Source organism: Peromyscus eremicus, chromosome 7 (genome assembly GCF_949786415.1).
Source record: "Peromyscus eremicus chromosome 7, PerEre_H2_v1, whole genome shotgun sequence".
Taxonomy (NCBI): Eukaryota; Metazoa; Chordata; class Mammalia; order Rodentia; family Cricetidae; genus Peromyscus; species Peromyscus eremicus.
This window is the reverse complement of record NC_081422.1, coordinates 71,697,065-71,720,782: the sequence shown is the minus strand read 5'-3', so window position 1 is coordinate 71,720,782 and position 23,718 is coordinate 71,697,065. Positions and strand designations below refer to the sequence as shown.

The following is a 23,718-nucleotide window of genomic DNA, read 5'->3' as shown; positions in this document are numbered from 1 at the left end:
AAACACATTTGCAAATAGGCCCTGAGCTTTCACCATTGTGCCGTGGGGAGATTGAAAACCCAGCCCACCGTCTCTAAAGATGCCGAAGTCTGTACTTCATCTCATTCTTCCTGCCCAGTATAGTTTACTTCAAGCCCAGCAGACCTGTGGATTATAAAGACCATAGTTAAGACAGTATAAATCTCTGCCTCTTTTAGTGATGTGCCCAAGTGCTTTAGGATCATTTTTTAACTACATTTTTCCCCTGTGGTAGTTAATGTAAAGTAGTATTAAGAGCTCCCCCTGCCCGCCCCCCATAGCACTCACGGTTTGAGCTGGTGTGCCACGGTGTTTAGTCTTTTCTCTACTATTGTCAGATGTGAGACCCATGTTCTAAATGAAATGGCCCTTGAGCCATTTCCTTCTTCAGAGTGGAGTCTAGCAGGCAAGTCTAGTTTCAGATGGATCAACTGAGAAACTCCCCCCAAAAGCTTTCTCTAGCATAACAGGCGTTTCTTATTGTTACCTCCTTTTTCTCTGTCACAGGGTTTGAATCTTGAGTGTTCACAGACTGTGCCTTTCATGGTGCGGATGGTCCCGTTTTCAAACAGTTTGCATGCTGCCCACTTGCTTGTGTGGCCCAGTCATGATGGGGCTACGAGCTGTGGGTGGGGAGTGACAGGGAGAAGCCAGGAAGTCTGACACTAGAAGGACGCACTCAACTAAAATGTAGTTGTCACTGTGACGGCACTGAGGTTCTCATGATGTCACCTAGTGACTAATGGAACTGAGAAACTAGACTCTACTTCTGAGATGTGGGCTGCAGTCCAGAAAGAGAAACAGATAAGTCACTTGTGGTAGCCTTTGACCAATGCTTAGATTTCACTGGAACACGTGTGAAATTCTTGCCAGAGAACTCCTGGATGGGGGAGAATGCTATGGAATACCAGGAGTGTAATAAAATACTAGCCGTGTGACATTAAAAGGGGGAGAACACAGGGCTGTGCAGATGTGTATAAATGACTGAGTGGCATGTGGCATTCTAACCCCAAAGGAGTTGGCTCTCCTGTGAATTATGCTGTAAGTGCTTATTTAAAAGTCTCCTTTGCCTCTAGCATCAAGTTGTGCTAAACCCAAAGCCTTCTTTAGACTCTGTGGCTGTGATTCCTATAGTTTATCATTTTTATTGGAAAGGGGTCTAGAAATTTACTCAAGTTTTTACACCTAGATATGTGTTAAAATAACATACTTAGAACTGAGGTCTTAAATTATTTTACTTTTGTATTTTATGTGTGAGTGTTTTCCTGGCATGTGTGTATGTCCACCACGTTTGTGCAGTGCCTCCCAGAGGCTTGCGGAGGGTGTTGATCCCCTGGGAGTAGAGTTGCAGATGGTTATATACTTGCATGTGGGTGCTGGGATTGAACCCAGGTCTTTTGGCAGAGCAGCCCATGTTCTTAATCACCGAGCTATCTCTCTAGCCCCAGAACTGAGGATTTTTTTTTTTTTTTTTTTTTTTTTTGGTTTCTTTGAGACAGGGTCTCTCTGTGTAACAGTCTTGTCCATCCTAGAACTCGCTTTACCAGGCTGGCCTCAAACTCACAGAGATCTGCCTGTCTCTGCCTCCCAAAGAACTGGAGATTTATAAAAACAGTTATATATATATGAAACATATGTTTTTATATGTATATGTACATATGTATATAAAATGTATTTTGATCATATCCACCCTCCACTCCCCTCCTCCAACTCCCCTTACTCTGCTTCATCTCCCCCCAACTTCATGTCCTCTTTTTTCCCTCTTCTTTTGGACCCAATAAGTCCAATAAGTGCTGCCCATATGCACATGGGTATGGCCCACCTACCATGGGCCGTGCTCTTAAAGAAAAAGGACTCTACTTTCTCCAGCAGCCTTCAGTTGCCAGTAGCTCCTCACTCGGGAGGGCAGGTGAGACTTTGTGAGCCCCTACCCAGTCTGTGCTCGAGTTTTGAACAGCTTGATCTTGTGCAGACAACCCCATGTGCTGTGAGGTCGTGAGTCCAACAGTCAGGTCATGTCCAGTGTTTGACAGCATTCACCCCCATCTTCCAGCTCGTACATTCCTTCTGCTCCTGTTTCTGTGATGTAGACCTGAGGTTTGGTTGTGAAAAGCCCCGATAGCAAATTCCGTCGTGCTGTGCCAGCTTCAAGCGTGTGTTTCTCTTTCTGTACCATTCACACAGGAAATAGGCAATCTGAAGAGCCTGCTCTGCTTAGATGTCTCTGAAAACAAGTTGGAAAGACTTCCTGATGAAATCAGTGGCCTGACTTCTTTAACAGACTTAGTCATTTCCCAGAACTTACTGGAAACAATTCCTGATGGCATTGGTAAGTATTGAAAAGTAGCAGACATAGAGTTCCACCTGCTGTTGTCTTGAGCATTTGGAACTCACTCTAATTCTTTGCTCATCACTGTTTAGTGCTGGGAATGTGGCTCCTCATTGCTTGTTTTTTAGAAGGAAAGCAGGGGATAGCAAATACGTCTGTCCATCCTGGTTTGGAGAAACCTGTAATATTGTTACTTTCAAGTGTTGATTCATGTCTACTTTATCTGAGCTCTATAATTATAAAAGTGACTAGTCACAGTTAGAGGATGGGTTTAAGGCAAATGAGCAGTCACTAGGACGTTTTATATGAGAATCCTAAACAGTCCATGAGAGTGTAGCTTGGGCATCACTAAGAACTTAGGTCCTTATTGGAGTCCATCCTCTTGATGAGAGTGCATTGGGAAGGTGCTTTTAAAGGGGACAGTGAAGCCAGGCGGTGGTGGCGCACGCCTTTAATCCTAGCACTTGGGAGGCAGAGGCAGGCGGATCTCTGTGAGTTTGAGGCCAGCCTGGGCTATAGATCAAGTTCCAGGACAGGCTCCAAAGCTACACAGAGAAATCCTGTCTCAAAAAACCAAATAAATAAATTGTGATAAATAAATAAATAAAGAGGACACTGATAGAGCTGGTTTTTGTTTTTGTTTTTTGTTTTTTTTTTTTTTGGTTTTTCGAGACAGGGTTTCTCTGTGTAGCTTTGCGCCTTTTCCTTGAACTCACTTGGTAGCCCAGGCTGGCCTCGAACTCACAGAGATCCGCCTGGCTCTGCCTCCCGAGTGCTGGGATTAAAGGCGTGAGCCACCACCGCCCGGCGAGCTGGTTATTTTTTAATATGCTGGGAGAGATCTTTTAACCATCCCTTGCTATTTATTTATTTTCTTTCTCCCCTCCCCTCACTCTGTAGCCCTGGCTGTCCTGGGACTTGCTGTGTAGACCAGGCTGGCCTTAAACTTACGGAGCTCCGCCTGCCTTTGCTTCCTAAGTGCTGGGATTAAAGGAACTTAGACCAGTGTGAGAAATTAGTACAGAATGTGATGGACCAAGTGTTGTTACTTAAGCTGTGAAAAACGCTTCTTATCATATTGTCTTTCTTGTCTTATTATTCAAGGGCCTGAACTTGTTTTTCTTTAAATAGAGATTTTCATAATGTTTTCCCTGTATGCATTTCTAATCCTATAAGAAAGAGACATGTCTGTTAATGTGCTTTTTTTGGTTGTTCATTTGTTTGAATTTCTCAGGTAGAAAGCCTTATGACCTAGAAATTTTGAAAACAGAACCAAATCAGAGTTTTTGTTTGCTTGTTTTGCACAGCTGTTTAAAATGTTAATTTTTAGATATGTGTTAATAATTAAAACATGCACACCCACAGAGACAGAGACAGAGTGTAATCGCAGGGACTGATGGCCCCATCACAGTAGTGCTGCCCAGCGCCTGTCAGGAACTGTGTGTAACCACAGATTGTCATAAGATTATGGAGAAGAATGTGGCCAGGGACCTCTTCCTTTCTGGTATTCGGTCAGGATGAAAATGACAACTGATGATGGTCGACACCAGTTGAAAAGCAGATGAGGATTCTGACTTTCTAGAAATGTTTATTTAGAACCATCTGGGGCATCAGGTGCTGTAGAAACTGGATGTTTTGATGCTTGGAATAGGCGGAACCCGCAGATGGGAGCTGACCTGCTGTGGGCATTAAAGGACTGTCTCTGGCCACACCCTCTGTTGTAGGCTTAGTGGGTCTTGAGGTTCAGATGGGCAAAAGGAGAGTTTCCTTCGAAAGGCTTTGAAACACAAAGGTAATGGCTACAAATTACCTTGCGCTTCTTCGTGAAGAAACAAGTGCCCTGTCACTTGAACTATTTGAGCTATCAAACTCGCAGCTGGGAAGAGGGTTCGGGAGCTGTTTCAAGCTGCACTGTGCCCTGTGGGTAGCGCCCGCATATCTCCTGATAGCAAGGGCCTGTGGGGTTCCACCAGGGACTTAGTTCGTTATTGATTCTGCTCCACAGTGAGCTAAGGAATGACGCGTCCTTCCTTGCCCCATGGCTCTGCCCAAGGCCAGAGGGCTCTTCCTTCACTTCTCCTTCCCCAGCTTCATGTCTCTCTTTGTGTAGAGGTGATCCTCTCCTTTAATGGGGAAGGTGTCCTTGCTAGGATCTCAGTAGATCATGAAGAGTGCCTATGCTGTTGGTTTGTTTCCCGGGGGACTTGGAGGTGGTCCTTCACTCCTTCCTTGGACACCGTCCTCTTCCACCCACAGAACAGCTCCTGCTCTTACAGATGCATCAGTAGCTAACTGTTGGTCCTTCATGGAATTTTCTGGCTTTTTTTAGTTAGCCCTTTCAAATGATTTGTTTCTAATTGCCGACTTTCTGATGTGCCGAACAAATTACTCTTAACACTCCACCTTTGGTGATCTAAATGAGAGTGTTACAGTTTCAGTTTGAAAAGCCGGTTGAAGAAAAAATAAGTAATTATTTAAAACAAAAAGAACAGCAGAGAGGAAAAAAAAAACAAGTGGTGGTTAGGCAAAGAATCACGACTAATGAGTCCAAATGACACTTTTGTAGGAAAACTAAAGAAACTGTCAATCTTGAAGCTGGATCAGAACAGACTCACACAGTTGCCTGAAGCAGTTGGGGATTGTGAAAATCTCACGGAATTAGTTCTTACAGAAAACTGTCTCCTGGTGAGTGCCTTGTGTGGCTGGGATGAGTTCAGTTCTTTGCCACAGTGAGGTGTGGCCCGAAGACCAACTTTCGCCACATAAGCAAAGTAGGTGTGGGCTCCATCCTCAGAGCGTGGGCACTGAACTCACACCTCACAGAGATCCCTGGTGAAGCCTGCCTGTAAGCTGGATGTGTCAGGGGGCTATGTTAGTGTACCCAGAAGAAATGAGAAAGCCCTGGGGGATGGATGCTTAGACTGCGCTGTGTTCTCTGGAGAGTAGTGTTGGAAAGCTGACTGCTGCCGTCTCTCTACCCTAAAAACCAGGGCTGAGGGCAGCCGCCCAGACTCACAGTTTGACCAAGCTTCCTCTCCCTACCAGGGGCGAAGACTGCATGCCCCACCTCCTGAGGGTGGGTCAGCAAGGTGGCAGCCAGTGTCTGCTGTCCGTCCCCTTCCCGACTCCCTTTGCTTCATCTGTCAGGCCCTGCTCATCTCCTCTTCCTCTACTATAATTGTCCTGTACGTGCCCTTTTAAGAAACAAGTACTTTGCTCTTTTTGCTGTCTTTCTACCCTGCGTTCCCTTCTTGTCTTTCCTCCTGCTTCCCTTTTCTCATGTGTTATTAAGTGAAGTGGTGTCCTTCAGGTGGAAAGAGCAGTCAGAGCCTACGAAGAGCAAAAACTTAGACGTGCTGGGTCCTCTCAGGGTCCTTCCTTAGATAGCCATCCTCTGGCAGGTGTGGCTGAAGTTCCCAGATCATCCTGTCTTAGCGGTGGCTTTAGGCTTACAGATAGAAACCATCACAGTTACAACTAAAGTCGCCCTCAGATTCTGCTGTGAGGTTCCAGAGCCCCTGGGAGCCCGCCTGCTGCTGTAGCACTCTGCTGAGCATGCCAGGCCTGCTTACCCTTCTCGGCACCCACCCGGGTCTTTCTGTGCCCCTGGCCCCCCAGTACCCATGCGACATTCTAGCGTCCACGTGTCAAAGCCACCATCCACCTGTGGTGGTCTGGTATGCTGGAAGGGCACGTAGAAACCTTGAGGGTGTAAATACACACTTTGTTGAGTGGAAGAATAGTACATTCCCCTGTCTCCACCTTTGATTTAATTTCTTTCAAACATACTATCAATATCAACAGAAATTTAGAATACTTAATTACATTTCCCTAAGTGACCATTACAGACATCTCATATTCAGGAAGAAGTATTTTCTTTTGTTGATACTCTTAAAATCGTTGTAAATAATCGCTTTTTCTGTTGAACTGTGTCAAAAAAAAAAATGTGATAAGCTAATAACAAACGTATTACTTTAACAGACTTTACCTAAGAGCATTGGAAAACTTAAGAAGTTGAACAACTTGAATGCAGACAGAAATAAACTGGTGTCTTTACCAAAAGAGGTACGTGCCACTAAAGAAATAATATGGTAATAATGGTGATACGTAAGGGATCAGAAGTGTCCTCCAGTGGTTCCTTCTTTCTTTCTTTCTTTTTTCTTCTGTGTTTAAAAGACTTGTGGTGCATTTAGAGAGTGTGAGTGTGAACCTGTTGGAGGACTGCATCCAAGACTACGTGTCAGTTACGTTAGAGAGTGTTGATTGATGGGATTTTAAGTTGAGGGAAGAGAGTGGTGTTTTGATCCAAAGAGAATGACTATTGACAGAAGTGGGTAATTTGGGAGTTTGCCAGAGAACGTGGGTGATTTGGGGCTTAACTATTGCATTTAACTGCAAACCATTATTGTGCTTATAAAAGTGGACCATCACGCAGCCCTATTTCTTGGCAGAGATTTAGGCCAGGCCACGTCAACGTCTAGGATGGGAATCCTTTCTAAAGGCACACCTACGGAGGAAGGCCAGCAGGAAGCTGCCTTCTCCACCACTACCCCCTTCTCTTCCTCCTCTCCCACCATCTTCCCCTACTAGTGAAAAGAGACAACCGCTTTCTATTGTGGAGAGTAACTGGGTTCTTCCGAGGCTCCTAACGTCCATCAGAGGGGGTGGACATGCTAGCTGAAGAGAGAGCCCACAGTCAATGGAGCACAGAGGTGTCTAGTGTCCTTTTTGAAAGGTTTACTGCGTGCTGAGAACTGGGAGAGCTGTCCTGGAAAGAATAAGACAGAGCTTGCCTTTTCGCTCTTGTTTTTAGTATTCGTCACATAGCCAAAAGCTGAGTTTCTGGTCCTTTCCTTTCTCTTTATCGAATAGCTGTTGGTGAGACTTCCTGGTTGCTGGGTCCTCATAGAAAAAGCTTCTTTCCTCCACATGGTCATTGGCCAACTTAGTTTTGTTTCTGTTTCTCTACTCTGACTTTTCACCATCTGTCTCGGAATAACTTCAAAGTTGGCGTCTAACCCGCCAGACTTCAGGGCCACCTCTTTGCTTTTCCAAGGGCTACTTGACAGGGTGAGTGGGCTTCCCCTTTCCCTTTCTCAGCTTGGGTCTCTGCTCCCAGTGCCCAGCGTCTTCTGGGTAAGTTAGATAACCTCCCTGAGTGGAAGCAAGAGGACACAGACTGCAAACTGGACACATTTCTAATCAGACATACCCTTAACATGAGCTGTCACATCTAATAAAACTGTCATCAACAGAAGGACTCAAATCTACAGCGCAGTCAAACTGGGACACAACTAAGATTCTGCTAATCAAAACATTTTGCTGCTGATCTGTAAGCAGTCGACCAAAACACAGCTGATAGTGTGAGCACTAGTTTTTCCCCTTATGGGTGGGGAATGGATCGGATGCAGAATCAGCACAAGGAGATTTCTCTCTTTCTTCCTTAATGCTCTGCATGGTGTGTGGTGCTTCTGTGCCACTCCACTCACTCGGGCTTTTGAAGTCATGATGATTTCCTCAGTTCACAGATACAAAAACTGAGGACAGTCGGCTTTAGCCCCGAAGATGATGCTCCCAATCACTGTGACGGGACTGTAAAAACAGGGCAACACAAGGGATTCAGATTCAGCATGGCCTTTTCACCTGTGTGTCCTGGAGATTGTACAAAACCTTGATTCAGTAAAGAAAGGTCAAGTGACCTTTAGTCTGGGCATTCTAGAACATCAGTACAGCTTAGGGGTATTTTTGAGGCAAATGCTAAGGAGAGCACTTTAAAGTTTAATAACAACATTCTCCCATTGTATCTGGGTGGCTCATGAATTCTTTTTTCCAGGGAGACATTTTAGGGGAGAATCTTACAAATTTTTTATTATGAAACTGCTACTGTCATTTTAACAATGAGTTGTCTGGTTAAAAAAAAATGAGTCTTCAGCAGTGTTTCCGATTAGAGAGTGACACATGACACCTTCTGTGTCTGCTTACGTCCACTGCAAAAGTATTTTTAGCTTTAAAGCATTTGTGCTATTACATTTTATCTATTTTCTGGGAAATTGTGATTGATTTCCTGGCATGTAGAGTTTTATAAGTGAATAAAACAGATACTTTTTTCTTCAGCCTCTAGATAAAGCAGAAACGTTTCCACTTTTAGGAGTGAGATCTTTCTAGACTATCTTGAGCCTTAAAACACACACACCCAGATCCCAGGATAAGCAAGTCACCGAGTGTATGTCTCTGGCTCTGCCATGGATCACAGTTTGGTACCCAGCAGAAATCGTCTGTTTGTCTCATCGGGGCTGACCAATTAAACACAAAGTGTGTCCCAGCCACATGTCAAGTCACCGGTGTGTACAGTTAGTGTAGTCTGCCCTGTGATTGTCTGTGTGTGTGAGCACCAGCTCTGCCTCCATGCCTGATTAGAGTCTTCCCTTTGGAAAACGTATTACCTTTTTTCCTTGATCTATTAAGTTGCATACATGGCATATCTAAGCTAAGACAAAAACGAGTCAATTTTTGTGTCCCAAACCCCTAGTTGTATAATTGCTGTTGGTTTGCTGTGTCTGTAGTTTTCCCCATATCGTCTCTCATCATCTTATTTGATGGTATTTGATATCGTCAGTCTTACAGCACAGTTCCTTACTCCCAACCGCATGTATTCCCATCTAGTTTCCCAAATGACTGAGGGGAAGATGTTTGTACTGTTGGGTCACAGTAAAGGATCCTGTTTGTGTTTCGTGGTGTCCTTTGTAGTAAACCTTTGGAAATGAATGAATGTCTCTTGTTTTCTTACTTGTTAGCTGCTTGGAGTTTTAGAAAAGTCAGGTAAACTTGTCATCTTGTAAGTATCGTTCTGACTACAGTTATGTCTCCATCTCCCGTTTTGCTTCCTAAGTGCATGAAGATTCAAACTGTCTGACTGCTCTGTGTGTTCATCCTTGTAAACCATGGGCATTTTCTCTCTAAATAAATGTAATAACTGCATGGCCTGGACTCTTGTATTGTTATGTGTTTCTCACATTTGTTCAGATTGTTATTTCACAAAAGAATGCTTTTCTGTGACTTAGATTGTAAGTTACTCAGAAATTCTGAAAGGCATCTTTTGCCACCTCACCTGCCTTCACTACATTGTGCTCTGTCGGCATGATTCCAGCTTGTGGTGGAAAGGCTAAACCTGGCTCATTTGCAACACATGGCATGCTTCTGAGCTCCCAGCCACTTCCTGTGTGTTTTATTTCTCACTCTGTTGCTTAGGTTTATATCTTCTGGGAAAGGGGAAGAGTTAAGGGGATGAAAATGCAGGCGTGTGATTTGTAGGTGGGCAGGGAGCCAGTGTGTGGTTGTGGGTCTGATGAATGAGGGTAGTGCCTTCAGGGTTCCCCAGCCAAATGCTGCCTTGAAACACCTTCTGGCTAAAAGAAATTGAGCATATGGCTAAGTGGAGACTACAGAGGGCATTTTTTGCTCGTTATTTTTGTCTGTATTGGATCAAACTGAGAAAGGTACCCCAACTATGTCACACCTGTTTGGTCAAATGGGCTACGGAAGAGTTCGTAGGACATTCATATACATACATGTATTTAGGCAGTGCGTAAATATTAATTCCCTGTAAATACTCCGATATTCAGAAATGTTTATGATGTTAGAGTATTTATTTCACAGCTTTTTGCCTTATACTTTAAATTTGTTTGGGTCTAAGTTGCCCTTGCATTTTAAAATTAGTGATAATAAATATAATATAAAACCTATACATATTAAAATAAAATACAATTGACCCTGAGATCTGAAGACTGAGAATGCATTCCTAAATTTGAAACAGGAAATAAATCATAAAAGAAATGGTTAACAGGGTTCAAGGGATGACTCCATCAGAAAATGCTTGCCACACAAGCATGAGGCCTGAGTTCAGTCCCCAGAGGCCCTCGTTAAGAAAAGCGGCACACGTAACCCCAGCACTGAGGAAACAGGGGTCCCTAGGGCTTCCTGGCCTGCTGGCTTAGCCTAATGAGGGAGTTCCAGGCAAGCGAGAAACTTGTCTACCAAATGGGAGAATGGGACTTGAGAAAAGATGAGCTTGCTACCCAGCCTTCAAATGCACACTAAGATTCACATGCAAGCAGGCGCACACACAGTTGGTGAGTGTGATGGTTTTGTCTACCGGGAAGATTTCTTGTCTGAAAGAGGATTAAAAACAATTTATGGGTAGGAAGACATTTAATCTCAAATGAAGAAAATCTTAACTGTTATCAGAAAGTCCTTCATGTCACTGAGCAAAAGATGTGTCTATCACGGAAAAGTAAGCGAAACCAAAAACAAGTGATACCCAGAAAGGGAGAGTGTGGGGGAAATTCATCTCATCGGTTTTCACAGAAATGGGAAGGCATTTTAATATATCAGAATTTTAAGGTTTTAAGTGAAACGCCAAATGTTGACAAATATTGCAGGGAAAATACATATTATTGTGTAAATATAAATTGCTGGGGCTGACATATTGTTCTTCCGTTTCTAGAAATTTATTCTTAAGAAAATAGTCCATTCATATTAAGACACACACAAGACTTGTTTCTCAGATTTTAGACAGGAACATCAAACATGCCCCAGGTACCATCCCAAGACCCGAAGCAGCTCGTGTAGACCAGAAACTGTCCTGAGTGTATACAGAGGTGGCTGTCATGCATCAGTCCCTTGTGTCAAGTTCTTGTCTGATTCTTACAGTACGTTTGTGAGGTGTAGACAAGTCAGTATCACCATCTACCAGATGATTAAACTAGTGCAGAGAGAGGCAAAGAGGTGCTGGGAACTAACGGGCACCATCAACCATGGATGTTTGTGAAATAATCTCTTATATATCTGGAGGGGGAAGTATTGTGCAGCCAGTAAAATCCTTGAGAAATATAATGGCAGTAGAACATATTCTTAATGATATATATGCTGAAGATCATACTGTCTTGTTGTATGTGTGGTCCAATAATTTGTGGAATCTCCAAACCATGTAATTTCAAAAATGTTCATGAAGTGGGGAACTTTTTTTTTTTTTTTTTTTTTGGTTTTTTGAGACAGGGTTTCTCTGTAGCTTTGGAGCCTTTCCTGGATCTCACTCTGTAGCCCAGGCTGGCCTCGAACTCACAGAGATCCACCTGCCTCTGCCTCCCGAGTGCTGGGATTAAAGGCGTGCGCCACCACCACCTGGCTGAAGTGGGGAACATTTATATAATATAGCACAGGCTCTGAAAAGGATTCTAAAATCATGTATATTATTTTTGTTCACCTTGTATTTCAGGCCAGATCTTGTTTTCTTGTAAGTTTTCCTTTTGGCCTGTGTGATGTGGGTTCTGTTTATGCTACCAGTGTCGAAAGAACAGTGCCAAGAGATAGCAGCCTCTTACATGCAGGCAGCCGTTTACAAGCAGCATGGGTGCCCGACCTAGGCTGCTTCTCTGAATCATCAGTCTGATTATGGTCTCCAGGTTGCTCCATAAGAATTCCCCTTTAGAGCAGTGGTTCTCAACCCGTGGGTCATGACCCCATGGGGTTGTCAAATGACCCTTTCACAGGGGTTGCCTAAGGCGATCAAAAAACACAGGTATTTACATTATGATCCATAACAGTGGCAACATTACAGTTATGAAGTAGCAAGGAAAATAATTTGATGGTTGGGGGGGTCCCCACAACATGAGGAACTGTATTAAAGGGTCGCAGTAGTAATAAGGTTGAGAACCACTGCTTTAAAGGTTTCCATGGTGATCTCTAGGCCCTTCCTAGGCTAACTCAATGGCAGACAGTTAAATATAGGATCATTCTGAATTAACATTGACACAAAAGAGCTAAACTTGGGTTTCCTGCTACATTCTGTAGTTTTTAGAGACTCCAAATCCAAACCCTTGTATTCTTGGAAGGTGTTATTAGTGGTTTCAGGGAGGCTTAAAATACCAGCTTCCTACATAACTGGTAATAGGGTATTTAAACAGTGACTCTGCTTCCCAGAATTTCTAAGTGATAATAGACATTTGATCCTGATGACCGCCAGGGAACCTTCAAATTCTGCCCATGAAACCAAAAGAGAGATCAGAATACACACAAATGATTTGGGGAACATGATAGTGAGCTCATGTCAGTCCTTCACTGATTTTCATGTAAAGGGTATTGGGACATGCAGTCAGGTAGTTCTTAAGATGTCCAGGTGAACATGCTTGAGCTCTTTGGTGGCGCATAGGCGATGGATGGAGGGTAGATGGGAGAGGTGGTGCTCTTGTCCAGTGTTCTAACTTTGTGTGCATGTGTACAAAGCGGCAATCTCATCAAGTGCCCATGAGGATTTCCAAGAGACATTTTGTCCTGTTAGAGTGTTAGTCCATAATTATGAAAGAAATGTAGATGGCAATTTATCATAATGACCAGAGGTTCTGGGAAAACTGTGGAGGGGCTGAAGGACAGTCAGTCAGTTTGGATTACTGGTAAGATTTTTAAAAACAGAAAGAAGAAAGGTGTTTCTATAGGAAGTAATGATGTAAAAATAGAGGGAATAAACTGGTTTGACTGGGATGGGAAACTTGAATTCTGAGACCTGAAAGGGACAGCCTCTATGCATTGGGGCCGTGTGACAAGAGACAGATCTGTGTGTTTTGTAATGTTAATATGTTTACATCTGTTGTGGTTGAACTCTGCAGTTAAATATAGTAATTGGAAATCCTGATATTCTTAGAAGAAGAAATCAAAGGAAAATGCGTGAGGTTAACTATGTAGCAATTTTGTAAAGACGTACTGTGTCCTTTCAGGGGTGTTACATACATGTATTAAGTACACACAGAAGTAAAACAGGGCAGGGGATCTATTCAGACAGCCTTGAGGAGGCCAGACTCTCCCTCTGGTGAGAGGCCCTGGGGTACTTCTTTCCCATGTGTCCGAGGGACATCAATGGGTCCCTTCATGAGCTTTCTCTACTCGGGATGGCAAAGACCAGAAGAATGCAGTGCTTTATGGAGTCTGGAGAAGGTTGTGTCTGAGGTCCCTTTGGTTCAGCCTTTCCGACTCACAAATCCATGGCCGATTTGCCCAGGAAAGTCTTGAATTAGTGTGTCTTAAAGACCACACATAGGAAGTTCAGCCGCCCTGGAATAGGCTTGAATGTGGATGCAGCTCTTGGTATAATGAAGTTGTTGACAGCAAACCGTGGTGAGACAAACTATTCATTTACCAGTGTCGCTTCTCACTAAGATGTTGATGGTTTTGCGTTCCTCAAGGGAAAGTGATTTTGCCAAATTAATTTATGAGTGACCAAAAGATACCAAATATATTTAGTGACAATGCATGTATCATCTATCCGGTCCCTCCCTTCCTTTCTTAACCCTGGAATATTGAAAACATGGGAGTTATAGGGCAGGCCTTGAGCTGTGTGTACTGGTGGCAGCGTTACCTCTGGCCTCGTATTTTGAAGTAGAATTGTTTAATTCCCTTATGGCTAAATAATACATCCTGGACTTGTGTAGTTTAGTTAACATTTAACCAGTGCAGTGCATTAGGTATCAGCAATGAAAAGTGATAGTTTTCCAAATGAGAGTTTGAACTGTATTAAGTATTTTCTTTATTCAATGTGGAATATGTTTAACATTTTGTATAACTGACAGCTATCAGCATATATTTGGTAATCATATATGCTCACCAGTGAAATTTAAAATCATATGGTATATTTTATGCATCTTTTTCATGCTGTTGGTAAAATATCCTACCCCACCCCTCCTCAAAAATGGAGAAAAGAACAGATGCGTTTTCTCTCCCACTGTAGATTGGAGGCTGCTGCAACCTCACCGTGTTCTGCGTCCGGGACAACAGACTGACTCGAATACCTGCGGAGGTGTCGCAGGCCATGGAACTCCATGTCCTAGATGTGGCAGGGAACAGGTAAGGAAGGCTTTTGCTGGCGAGAAACAAACATACATGTAGCCCCGTCTTGGCCGTGTTATCTCTGCCGTTGTGGCCTGGCCACCTCGAATGGAGCATAGACTGCCTAACTGCACCACCAGAGGGGTTAGAGAAGTCTTGGTGGGGACCAGACTACGAGAGCCAGGTGGAGCGTTGACAGCGCATCTGAACTTAGGCTACTTCAGAGCAGAGGGTTTCCTAGATGACAGTGACCAGACAGTGGACTGGACGCCCTGCCTTAGCGTCTGTAGCTACTTTTGTAAGTCACAGTGGGCCTTAAGAGACTCTCTGTCTGCAAAGTGAGCTTGAAACCGTTTGAATTCCCCCCCCCCCCCCCCGAGGCAGGGCAGAGTTTCAGGATGTTGTCGAAGCTAGGCTTAGGCCATCCACTTGCCCCAGCCTCCCAAGAAGCCTGGACCAGAGTCACATATTACCAAACCTGGCTGAATTTTAAACATGGGTCTTGCTGTTCTGTGCTAGTCATTTTCAACCCCCTGAATTCATAAATAAAGTTGTGTTGTGTAGGGGCGTGCTTATGGGGAGAGGCTCCATAATGTCAGAGTATCCAAATGATTCAGAATCCAAACTACAGTCAGAAGCAGGTAGCGTCCCTGTGAGGAATAGCGCTGTTCCTCACATTCCCAGCTCTGCACTGTGCCCAGGTTCTGTGGTTTAGAACGCAGCCCCCTTTTCAAGCATTCTGAGTTAGTTTCAGCACTCCAGATGCCTTATGCACCTTCTCCTTGGGTGTGCACGAGCTAGCCTTTCCACCTGGGACCCCCTTCTCTGACTCTGCCTTTGCTCTTCGTCACCCACTTTATTTTCTCTTGGGGTTTTCCCCTTTGGATCTTCGTAAAGAGCTTCCCCTGTAGTGATACCTGTTGGCACGTATGCGTGCGTGACCCTTCTGAACTTGATGTTGTCTTAAGGGACAGGGCCTGCTTCTGTGTCATTGTATCGCTTTTCCCATCACAGCCTCTAACACATGGTGGATGCCTGGTAAATTCCTGACTGAAGGAAAATGTTAGTAGCTTTGCAGAATGAGCAGCATGGTGTTGCAAAAAGGGTTATGATCTTCATTGCTAACAGGAATTTTAAAATTGCTTTTGAATGTGAGAAGGATAGATAAGCAGTAGTGTATTAAACTGGAGAGAGCTGATTTTACTTGGTAAAGGCCTGCAGGGCAGAGTGCTGTGGGACTGACTCCCACGTACTGATTAGCTGGTCACTTAGGTCAGGCACAAGCCCACACTCTTCATCCTTTGCAGTGGACCCTAGACAGCCGGGCTAAATAAGCTGTAATTGGAGGTGAGCTATGGCCTCGGAATGCTCACCTTTTTAAAGGTTAATCCTCTGGGGAAATCTTGATAGATTCTTAAGGCCATTAAGAAGTGACTGGGAACTCAGGATTGATTTGGACTGAATGTCAATTTCTGCTAGCTGCTCACTGGAGCCTTTGTAGCCTGGGAAGTACTGTTCTTTCCAGTTGCTTTTCTGCAGTCCAGGAAACTCAGGAACTCTGGACATTTCCCTGGTCCTAGCCACACTGGGAAGTATGAATTTCCCTTCCTAATTCTTGAGCAGAAAGATGGCTCTGGCTTCTAAAACTGTTTCCTGTGAGTAGGGGCGTCATTCTCCAGTTCTCAGAAGAAAGGGAAGTTACATTTTTATTACGCTTGGGTTGGGGTGGAAACATTCAGTTAAGAAGTTGAGGTACATAGTCGTCATCTGAGTCAGCTCACTGTGCCATTTTGTCCATCCGTATATAAATTCATAACTAAATTCTCAGCCTTTAAAAATGTTTAATCACTACTTGTTTTAAAATTTCAGTATTGAAACTAGTAATAATAATAATATCACCATGTCAGTGTTGAAACTTGCAGAAATGGCATCCATGGGAGATGGTTGAAGGTACAGCCTGTAGCTCTGCTCTCAGGGATATAATCGTGGCTTGCCAGCGAGACTGGCTGCTACTGAGCAGGAACTTGCTTTAATAGACCTGAGAGGATGTATTACTCCAAGGGAGAGTCTAGAGTACCCTGTGGGAACTCTGAAGCCTTCTGTGGCAGTGACGGGTAGTGTCCTGTATCATCAGCTACTCTGGGACACAGGACAGAGTTTCTTAACTCTTCATAAACTCTCTGCCTAGAAATACTCACCAGGAACACACAATAGGGTACTTGGGGCCCTTGCTTCTATAAATAGTACCAAACACTAGAAACAGTATAACAGTATCTGTTAGTGGGGAGGTTAGACTTTTGAGTTTTATGGTGTGTGTGTGTGTGTGTGTGTGTGTGTGTGTATGTGTATGTATTTATGTATAGACATACATGTCCTAATAAAACAATTTAAACATTTTTAAACTTGAATATTAAGTCATCAAAAATTAGATTTTTTTGTCTGCATTCAAATGAAGACTCATGATGCTGAGTGAAAAAGCAAGTATTGAATGTTGTTGTTGTTTAAATTTTATTGTTTTTTTTTAAAACAAAACCATATCTGAGTACACCAAGCTATCAACAGTCACGCCCACGTCAGTAGAGGATGGTGGAGACTTCTGAGTACATGGGACTTTCATTTGAGAGATTTGCTTCTCCGTCCCCCGATGTTCTTGTCTAACCTTTTATACACTTTAGACATATTTTGAAAACTGCTTGAAACTAGGACATTCTACTTGGAAGTAACAAACAAATGAAATATATAAAGTATAGCAGTGTTCAACCATTGGCTAACACTACATTAGCCAGGAGGCACGCTGAGTTCTTAAATACCTTTGGCAAAGTAGTTGCTGTAATATTCCTGAGGCATGAAAGGTCACTTGAGGCTGGGTTGGTCACAGTTTGTTTGGCCCTCCTCCTAGACCACCAGTGTGAAACAGTCAACACCAGCTTTTTATTTCTTGGGGCGTGGTGCTTAAGAGCGCACAGAGATGTGTGTGAGTGAGACCATGGCTGCTTGTTCTAATTCTGTTATCCAGTGGTATAGAGAAGGTACCAACTTAGGTTGTAAAGTGTACTTACTCCTCTGGAAAGCTGCAGTGTATTGATACCATTTTCTGACTTTCCAGTCAGATGGTTTTCCTGAGGGAAGCAGAGGAGAGTGTATGTGTCTGCAGTGAGCAGGCCACAGCACATCCCGAGAAGCCGCTTGGCTTGGCCAGCAGAATGTGTGCAGGCTGTGTAGGGACAGGAGCACTACAGGTAACACTTGTGTGTACAGATCCGTGGAGGACAGGCTGGTGTGTGGTGTAGACTTGGTCAGTGGCGCCCGCCCGCGTTGGGGCTGGCTGGCACTTGGGCTCTTCACAGGAAAGCCAGTGTTTCAGACAACTCGTTAATGTGAGTTGGAATACGATTACAGGTCTGCTGTTGTAGAGTCTAGTAATTTATTTCAGCTTTTATCACCCACTTGTCATCCTTGGAAGCTGTTATTTGTTGGTGATATTTTTAGCCTCCCGTTCGCCTTTGCCAGGGCTCACTGGGCAGCGGGTGATGGCTCTGAGGTATTGGGGAGCAGATGGTCTGTTTTGTGCCAGTTTTCAAGTCTTGATTTTTTTTTTCCCCTTTGTATGTGAACAAGAACAGCAGAGTTGCTGACTGTAACGTTCTTGAGCCACACTTGGAATTTTTAACATTTTAGAGGCTATTAGCTTAACTCCGATTTTAAAAAGAAACAGTAAAAATTCAGAACATTTCATTCCTATAACATAAAAGTGTTTGCATACATGATGATGCTCATGCTGTGTGTCCGTGTGTCTGTGTATGTCATTGCTGCTGGGAGTCAAACCCAGGGCCTTGTACATGCTAGACAAGTGCCCCACCACTGCTCTGTGTCCTCAGTCCTATAGTGGATATTCACATATGGATGTATGCATGTTCATACCTCTGTCACAGTGCCTGGCTAAAAACAATGTCTTTAACCTCCTTGAGTTTGAATGTGTATACAACAGATTTGTTATAGGAGAGAAAAATGATTTTTGGGGCAGCAATGGAGATGTCACTTGCTGCCTCATTTGAGGAACAAACACATCTAAATGAGACGAGGGTGGAGAGGACACTGCTTTCTCCCAGATGCCTCAGATGTCCTTGTATTGGTGTGAGCTCTTACTGCAGGGAAATGGGTGTGACCTTCATTAGTGCAAGATTGTCTTGGTTGGGTTCCTACTGCGATAGAGGCCACAACCGAAAGCAACTTGGGGTTCCTTATTTCATGTCATACTTTAGGTAACACTCTGTCACTGGGGGAAGCCGAGGCAGGAACCTGGAGGCAGGAACTGAAGCAGAAGCCATGGAGGAGTGCTGCTTATTCTCGATACCCCTGGCATGCTCAGTTTGTTTCTTATACATCCTGAGACCACCTGCCCAGGAGTGGCATCACTCACAATGAGTTGGTCCCTTCTGTATCAATCATTAATTGAGAAAATGCCCTATAGTCTTGCCTATACTCAATTGGGATGGAGACATTTTCTTAATTGAGGTTCCTCTTCTGGGATAACTCTAGCTTGTGTGAAGTTGACTGAAAAAAACAACAAAACAAAACAAAACCATAAAGCAAATACAAAACAAAACCAACCAGGACAGTTGACCCCTTGTCAGCTTGACACACAAACACATCACTTCAACTGTAAACGTTCCTTCCTTGTTCATACCCATAATTCATATTAATATCACAATATAAAACATAAACAACTTTAAAAGCCCCCACAGTCTTTAAAAATTCAAACACTGTAGAAGTTTAGTTTCTTTAAAATATCCCAAATCTCTCAACTGTGGGCTCCTGTAAAATTAAAAAAACAAAACAAAACAAAACAATAAGCTACATGCTTTTTTTTTACTCCAAGAGGGAAACACCAGAACACGGTCACATCAAATAAAAGTAAAGCCCGAGTTCAGGAGTCTGCTCCGTGCCTGGTGTCTGGGACTCGTGGTCTTCTGGGCTCCAGAGGGAGGCTCCATTTCTTCAGCTCTGTCATTTGCAACAAAAACAGCTTGTCTCACATACTCAAGCCACTGTCACTCCTCAGCTGTTTGTCCTTGGTGGTTTGGTCCTGGCATCTCCCGTGTGCTGGAGTCTCCATAGGCTGCACCTTCAGTGATAGCCTCCTGGCCTTTCTTTGGGATTCTGATTCTGCCACACGGTACACACCTCAGCTTTTCTCCATGACCCCTTCAATCCTGGAGTCTCCACTGTAATTGAGGCTATACCTTCACCAATGGCCTCTCCCAGCCTCTTAGAGTGCCAAGCTTCAGCTGCTCTCCATGACACCCATATGGCTTCAAAGCTAGTACTACCTGTGAGACTCTCAGACACTACCAAGTTTAACTGCCAGCGTGACATGCAGCCCTGGCCCCCTCTGGACCCTGGCTTTTATGCACTGACCCTGGGAAAATATTCCCAGAAGTTTTTACCCCGGTGATGCTGGTCTCTTAATCAGTACCTGCTGGCTAGTTTTATGTCGACTCGACAAAAGCCAGAGTGGTTTGGGAAGAAGGAACTGCAACTGAGAAGAGGTGTTCACAGAACACCTGTAAGATACTTTCTTGATGATTGGTGTAGGAGGGCCCAGGTCACCGGACAGTGCCACCCCTGGGTCGGTATCCCTGGGTGTATAAGAAAGCAGACTGAGCAAGCCAGTAAGCAGCACTCCTCATGGGCTCTGCATCAGTTCCTGCCTCCTGGTTCCTGCCCTGAGGTCCTACTCTGACTTCCATGGATGATGAGCTGTGATGTGGAAGTAGAAGCAAATAAGCCCCTTCCCCTCCAAGTTGTTCTTGGTTCTGGTATTTTATCACATCAATGGAAACCCTAACCAGGACCACAGTTTGTTTCTCAGCTCCAGCTAACCAGTATCCGTTGTTCCAGTAAAACAAAGGTTTCACATCAATGGTCATTGGTTAGTCGTATCGGATTCTCCAACCCAAGCTCATTGGAACCACAGATTCTTAATTCAGAATACCACCAAATGGTCCAAGTGGAGTCCTCGCTTCTCCCTGGAACTTTCCAAGCCAGACCTCTGTTATCTGCCCTGCTTTCAACATTGCGATCTTCTAAGCTTCCACAGAACTCAATGTCATTCCCACCCCAAAGTTCCGAACACTCTGACAGTCCTCCCCCAAACAACATGGTTGTGCTTGTCACAGCAATGATCCAAAATCCTGGCACCAATTTCTATGTTAGTTATGTTCTTGTTGCTGTGATAGACACTGTGACCGAAAGCAAGTTGAGGAAGAAAGGGTTTATTTACTTGAGCTTACACTCTCAGATAACAGCCCATTACCCATGGTTATTTTTATGAAGGACATTTTGATGGCCACAATCTACCAAATCTTGGTGCAAGCATAAATATACACCTAATATTCAGGTGTCGCATTTCAGCTTTTAAAGTGTTCCTATGTGGATTCTCTGATCTGAAATTCAATAATAATCTGATGCGACTGTTAATTATCACCTGAGTCTGAGAACTGACAGTGACAGGGATCTGAAAGGTCAGTGTTTAAAGGAATAGCTGGGAGGGTCTCCCCAGAGACGGCAAGCGCAGCGGGTGCAGAATGAAGTTGAATTCTTTGCCTCTCTGACTCTCTCCTTCCTCCCACCCCTGGGGACCCCCAGCAGCCTACCAGTGAGGCTGCAGCCCTGTGCAGTGGTAAGAACTGTGTATTTGTCCTTTGGGTTATGCTGTTTATTTCCTCTCCTTCAGTTCAAACTCAGTGCAAGGCCTTCCGACGTGATTTATACTGTCTGGGCTGTTTAGCCCCGTGCTGTGGAGGTCCTACGGAGAGCAGTGGTAGCAGTAAAGAGAAGCGGGCACCTCACTTGTGACTCTCTCTCCTGGAAGATCTGTTTATGAACATAATATCTTTTTATACTCTGGACCCACTCTGAGGGCTCTGCTTTTTATTTTCTTCCCACTTGAGTTAGCAGGAGTCAGTTCCCTGACACTTCAGGTTGTAACATCTCTTGTTTTTTGTCAGGTTGCGTCATCTGCCCTTATCTCTGACGACTCTGAAGTTAAAAGCCCTGTGGTTATCCGACAACCAGTCCCAGCCTCTGCTCACGTTCCAGACGGACACAGACCGCACCACAGGGGAGAAGATCTTAACTTGTGTCTTACTTCCTCAGCTGCCTTCCGAGCCTATCTCCCAAGGTGATTTTCTCCGAAGGACCGTGAGCTGGAGCTAGTGTCTGCCTATAGGGCCTCCTCTTCCCTAGTATGCTTGCCATTTTGTTCACTTTGCTCCTACCAGAAGCAAGGTAGGGGTAAACTGAACCCTACGAAAAGATCACTCGCCTCTGTTTATCATGACTGAAATTCCCAAAGCCACCCTGTGGTTTGGAATTACACAGTAAGGATAAAAGTATAATGCTCATCAGTGGGATAGCTTGTTAAAATCCAAACTGATATTGGAGGATTCCCAGGTAATACCATTGGCACAGTATCTTTAAACCAGTGAATTATTTTGAGTCGTTATATCTTTGTTTTGTAAATTTTGTGATTTTAAAAAAATATTCACACAGATATCAAAATGATGGTATGAATCCGTTGCTGAGAGATATGGATTTGGTAGGAATACTGGAGTCCCTGGAGCTGGAACACTCCAAAATGACCTTGCTAGTCTCAGGAAAGTGTAGCAAAGTGCCATGAGAGAGAGCACCAGCCTCCCTTGACTGCCACCTTACCACGATAAGAAAAAAAAAAAAAAAAAAAAAAAGACAAAAAGCTGTGCTCATTGTGTGAAAAGAGCCAGAGCACCCTTTAATGCATTGGAACCTTCTATGATGAAACATTAAGCATCCCAATCTAGCAGCTACCTCAGAGGATCTCAGATGGAGTTCCATTGTAAAGGACTAATTCTGCCCAGGCCTTTTTGCTTCTTGCTTTACGTGTTAACGAAAAGCAAAGGTTGGAGGTTGCAGCAGTGGTCTGCCCTCCTTATTTTTGGCGCTGTGGGCCTCCATGTGGATTCTGACCAGCGAGCCACTAAATTACAGTGCAGCCATTCCCAGCCACATGGCCAGCATTCCCCGCTGAGGTTGTCTCTGTCCCTGCAGAGAGCCTGCCTCGCTGTGGTGCCCTGGAAAGCCTGGTGAATGACGTCTCTGAGGATGCCTGGAATGACCGCACGGTACACAGGGTCAGTGCAATCCGGTTTTTGGAAGACGAAAAAGATGAAGACGAAACCGAAACGGTATGGGGGTGGACATTGATCCACATGGACTGTGGCTCCTTACGTGGATTTTCTTTGTTTTTGTATAGTACATTTTCTGCTTTGCCTTTCAACATCTAAATTTTGTTTTGTTTGTTTTTTAAACCAAACTAATTCTCGAAGCATCAATACAAAATGAATTTTTGACATTGTTATGACTTGAATGGTTTTGGTGTTTTTATTTCTTTATGATAGTGCTTCTTCTGTCCCCATATTCTCTCTAAAATTGGCAATTCTCCCCCTCCCTCCCCTCGGTGTTTTTTTTTTTTTTTTTGTTTGTTTGTTTGTTTGTTTGTTTGTTTTTTGCTTGTGTGAATGAAATCTCTTCCTATCTCTAATACTGCTGGGCTGTGTTCACTCCATTCACATGTCATTATGTGACTCAGTACAAGACACAGCTCTTCTTGGCATACCAGGCCACCATGGCCCTTGTGTAGAGTTTTGTGATCTTGGTTGAACTGTCTTGACAAGTTTCCATTTAGAAATCAGGAATATGTTTGAAGCCCCGCTCTTTGGTTCATATTTGAAAATGTCTCTCAGATGTACTGTGTTTCAGCTCTGAACTTGATACTGAGTTACACTGGCTGGTTCTTTTTTTTTAAGATTTTCATTTTCAGTCATGTGTATGCATGTGTGTTTGAGTATGCATGCTACCCAAGGAAGCTGGAAGAGGCTGTCGATGCCCTGGTGCTGGCTGTAGTCACGTGGAGTTGTGATCCATCCAGCAGGCGAGCTGGGAACTGAGCCTCGGGTCCTCTGGAGGAGCAGTTATGTGCTCTTAACCACTGGGCCATTTCTCCAGCCCCCACACCAGCTTTTTAAACTCTCTGTGTTAGCTGGGTTTTCACAAGCAGTGCTGAGAGAGGGTGCTTGCGGCCCCCCAAAGGCTGCTTTAAAAATTGTCTTTAGTGGTCCGGGTGTCACCAGATGGGGCTTCAGGCATCTGCCTTGGTAGGGAGAAGAATGGGAACGGGGTGGGGTGGGGGGGTGATAAAGGAACTTCAAAGGTGGTATTTCTTTAATGCTTACCAGGGACGTTTCAGAGTGTAATTATTTCAGTGGTTGCTTTACTACCTCAGTAATGCTCTTTGTTAAGCTAATGTGTTCTAAGATAGGCCTTTGGAAAGATGGAAACGCTGCTTTGTGAGATAATGAGCACGTCCTATATTAACTAATGGGAAAATGTACAAATTGCCCAGCCCTGTCCCTTAACTGTCAGCGCTGTGGTCTTTATTAGAAGAACGTGCACTTTCA

The 23,718-nt window shown here is 44.1% G+C and overlaps 1 protein-coding gene across 3 annotated transcripts in view; it reads left to right on the top strand.

The window, feature by feature from the left end:
* The window catches only part of Lrrc1 (leucine rich repeat containing 1), a 119,921-nt gene that overhangs the window by 95,333 nt on the left and 870 nt on the right, over positions 1-23,718 (top strand). For all 3 annotated transcript variants that reach the window (XM_059268257.1, XM_059268255.1, XM_059268256.1), the window contains 6 exons: positions 2,203-2,347; positions 4,914-5,032; positions 6,329-6,412; positions 14,124-14,239; positions 21,232-21,404; positions 22,310-22,446. In XM_059268257.1, the coding sequence (XP_059124240.1) occupies positions 2,203-2,347; positions 4,914-5,032; positions 6,329-6,412; positions 14,124-14,239; positions 21,232-21,404; positions 22,310-22,446 (774 nt within the window). The remainder of the gene's footprint in view (positions 1-2,202; positions 2,348-4,913; positions 5,033-6,328; positions 6,413-14,123; positions 14,240-21,231; positions 21,405-22,309; positions 22,447-23,718) is intronic.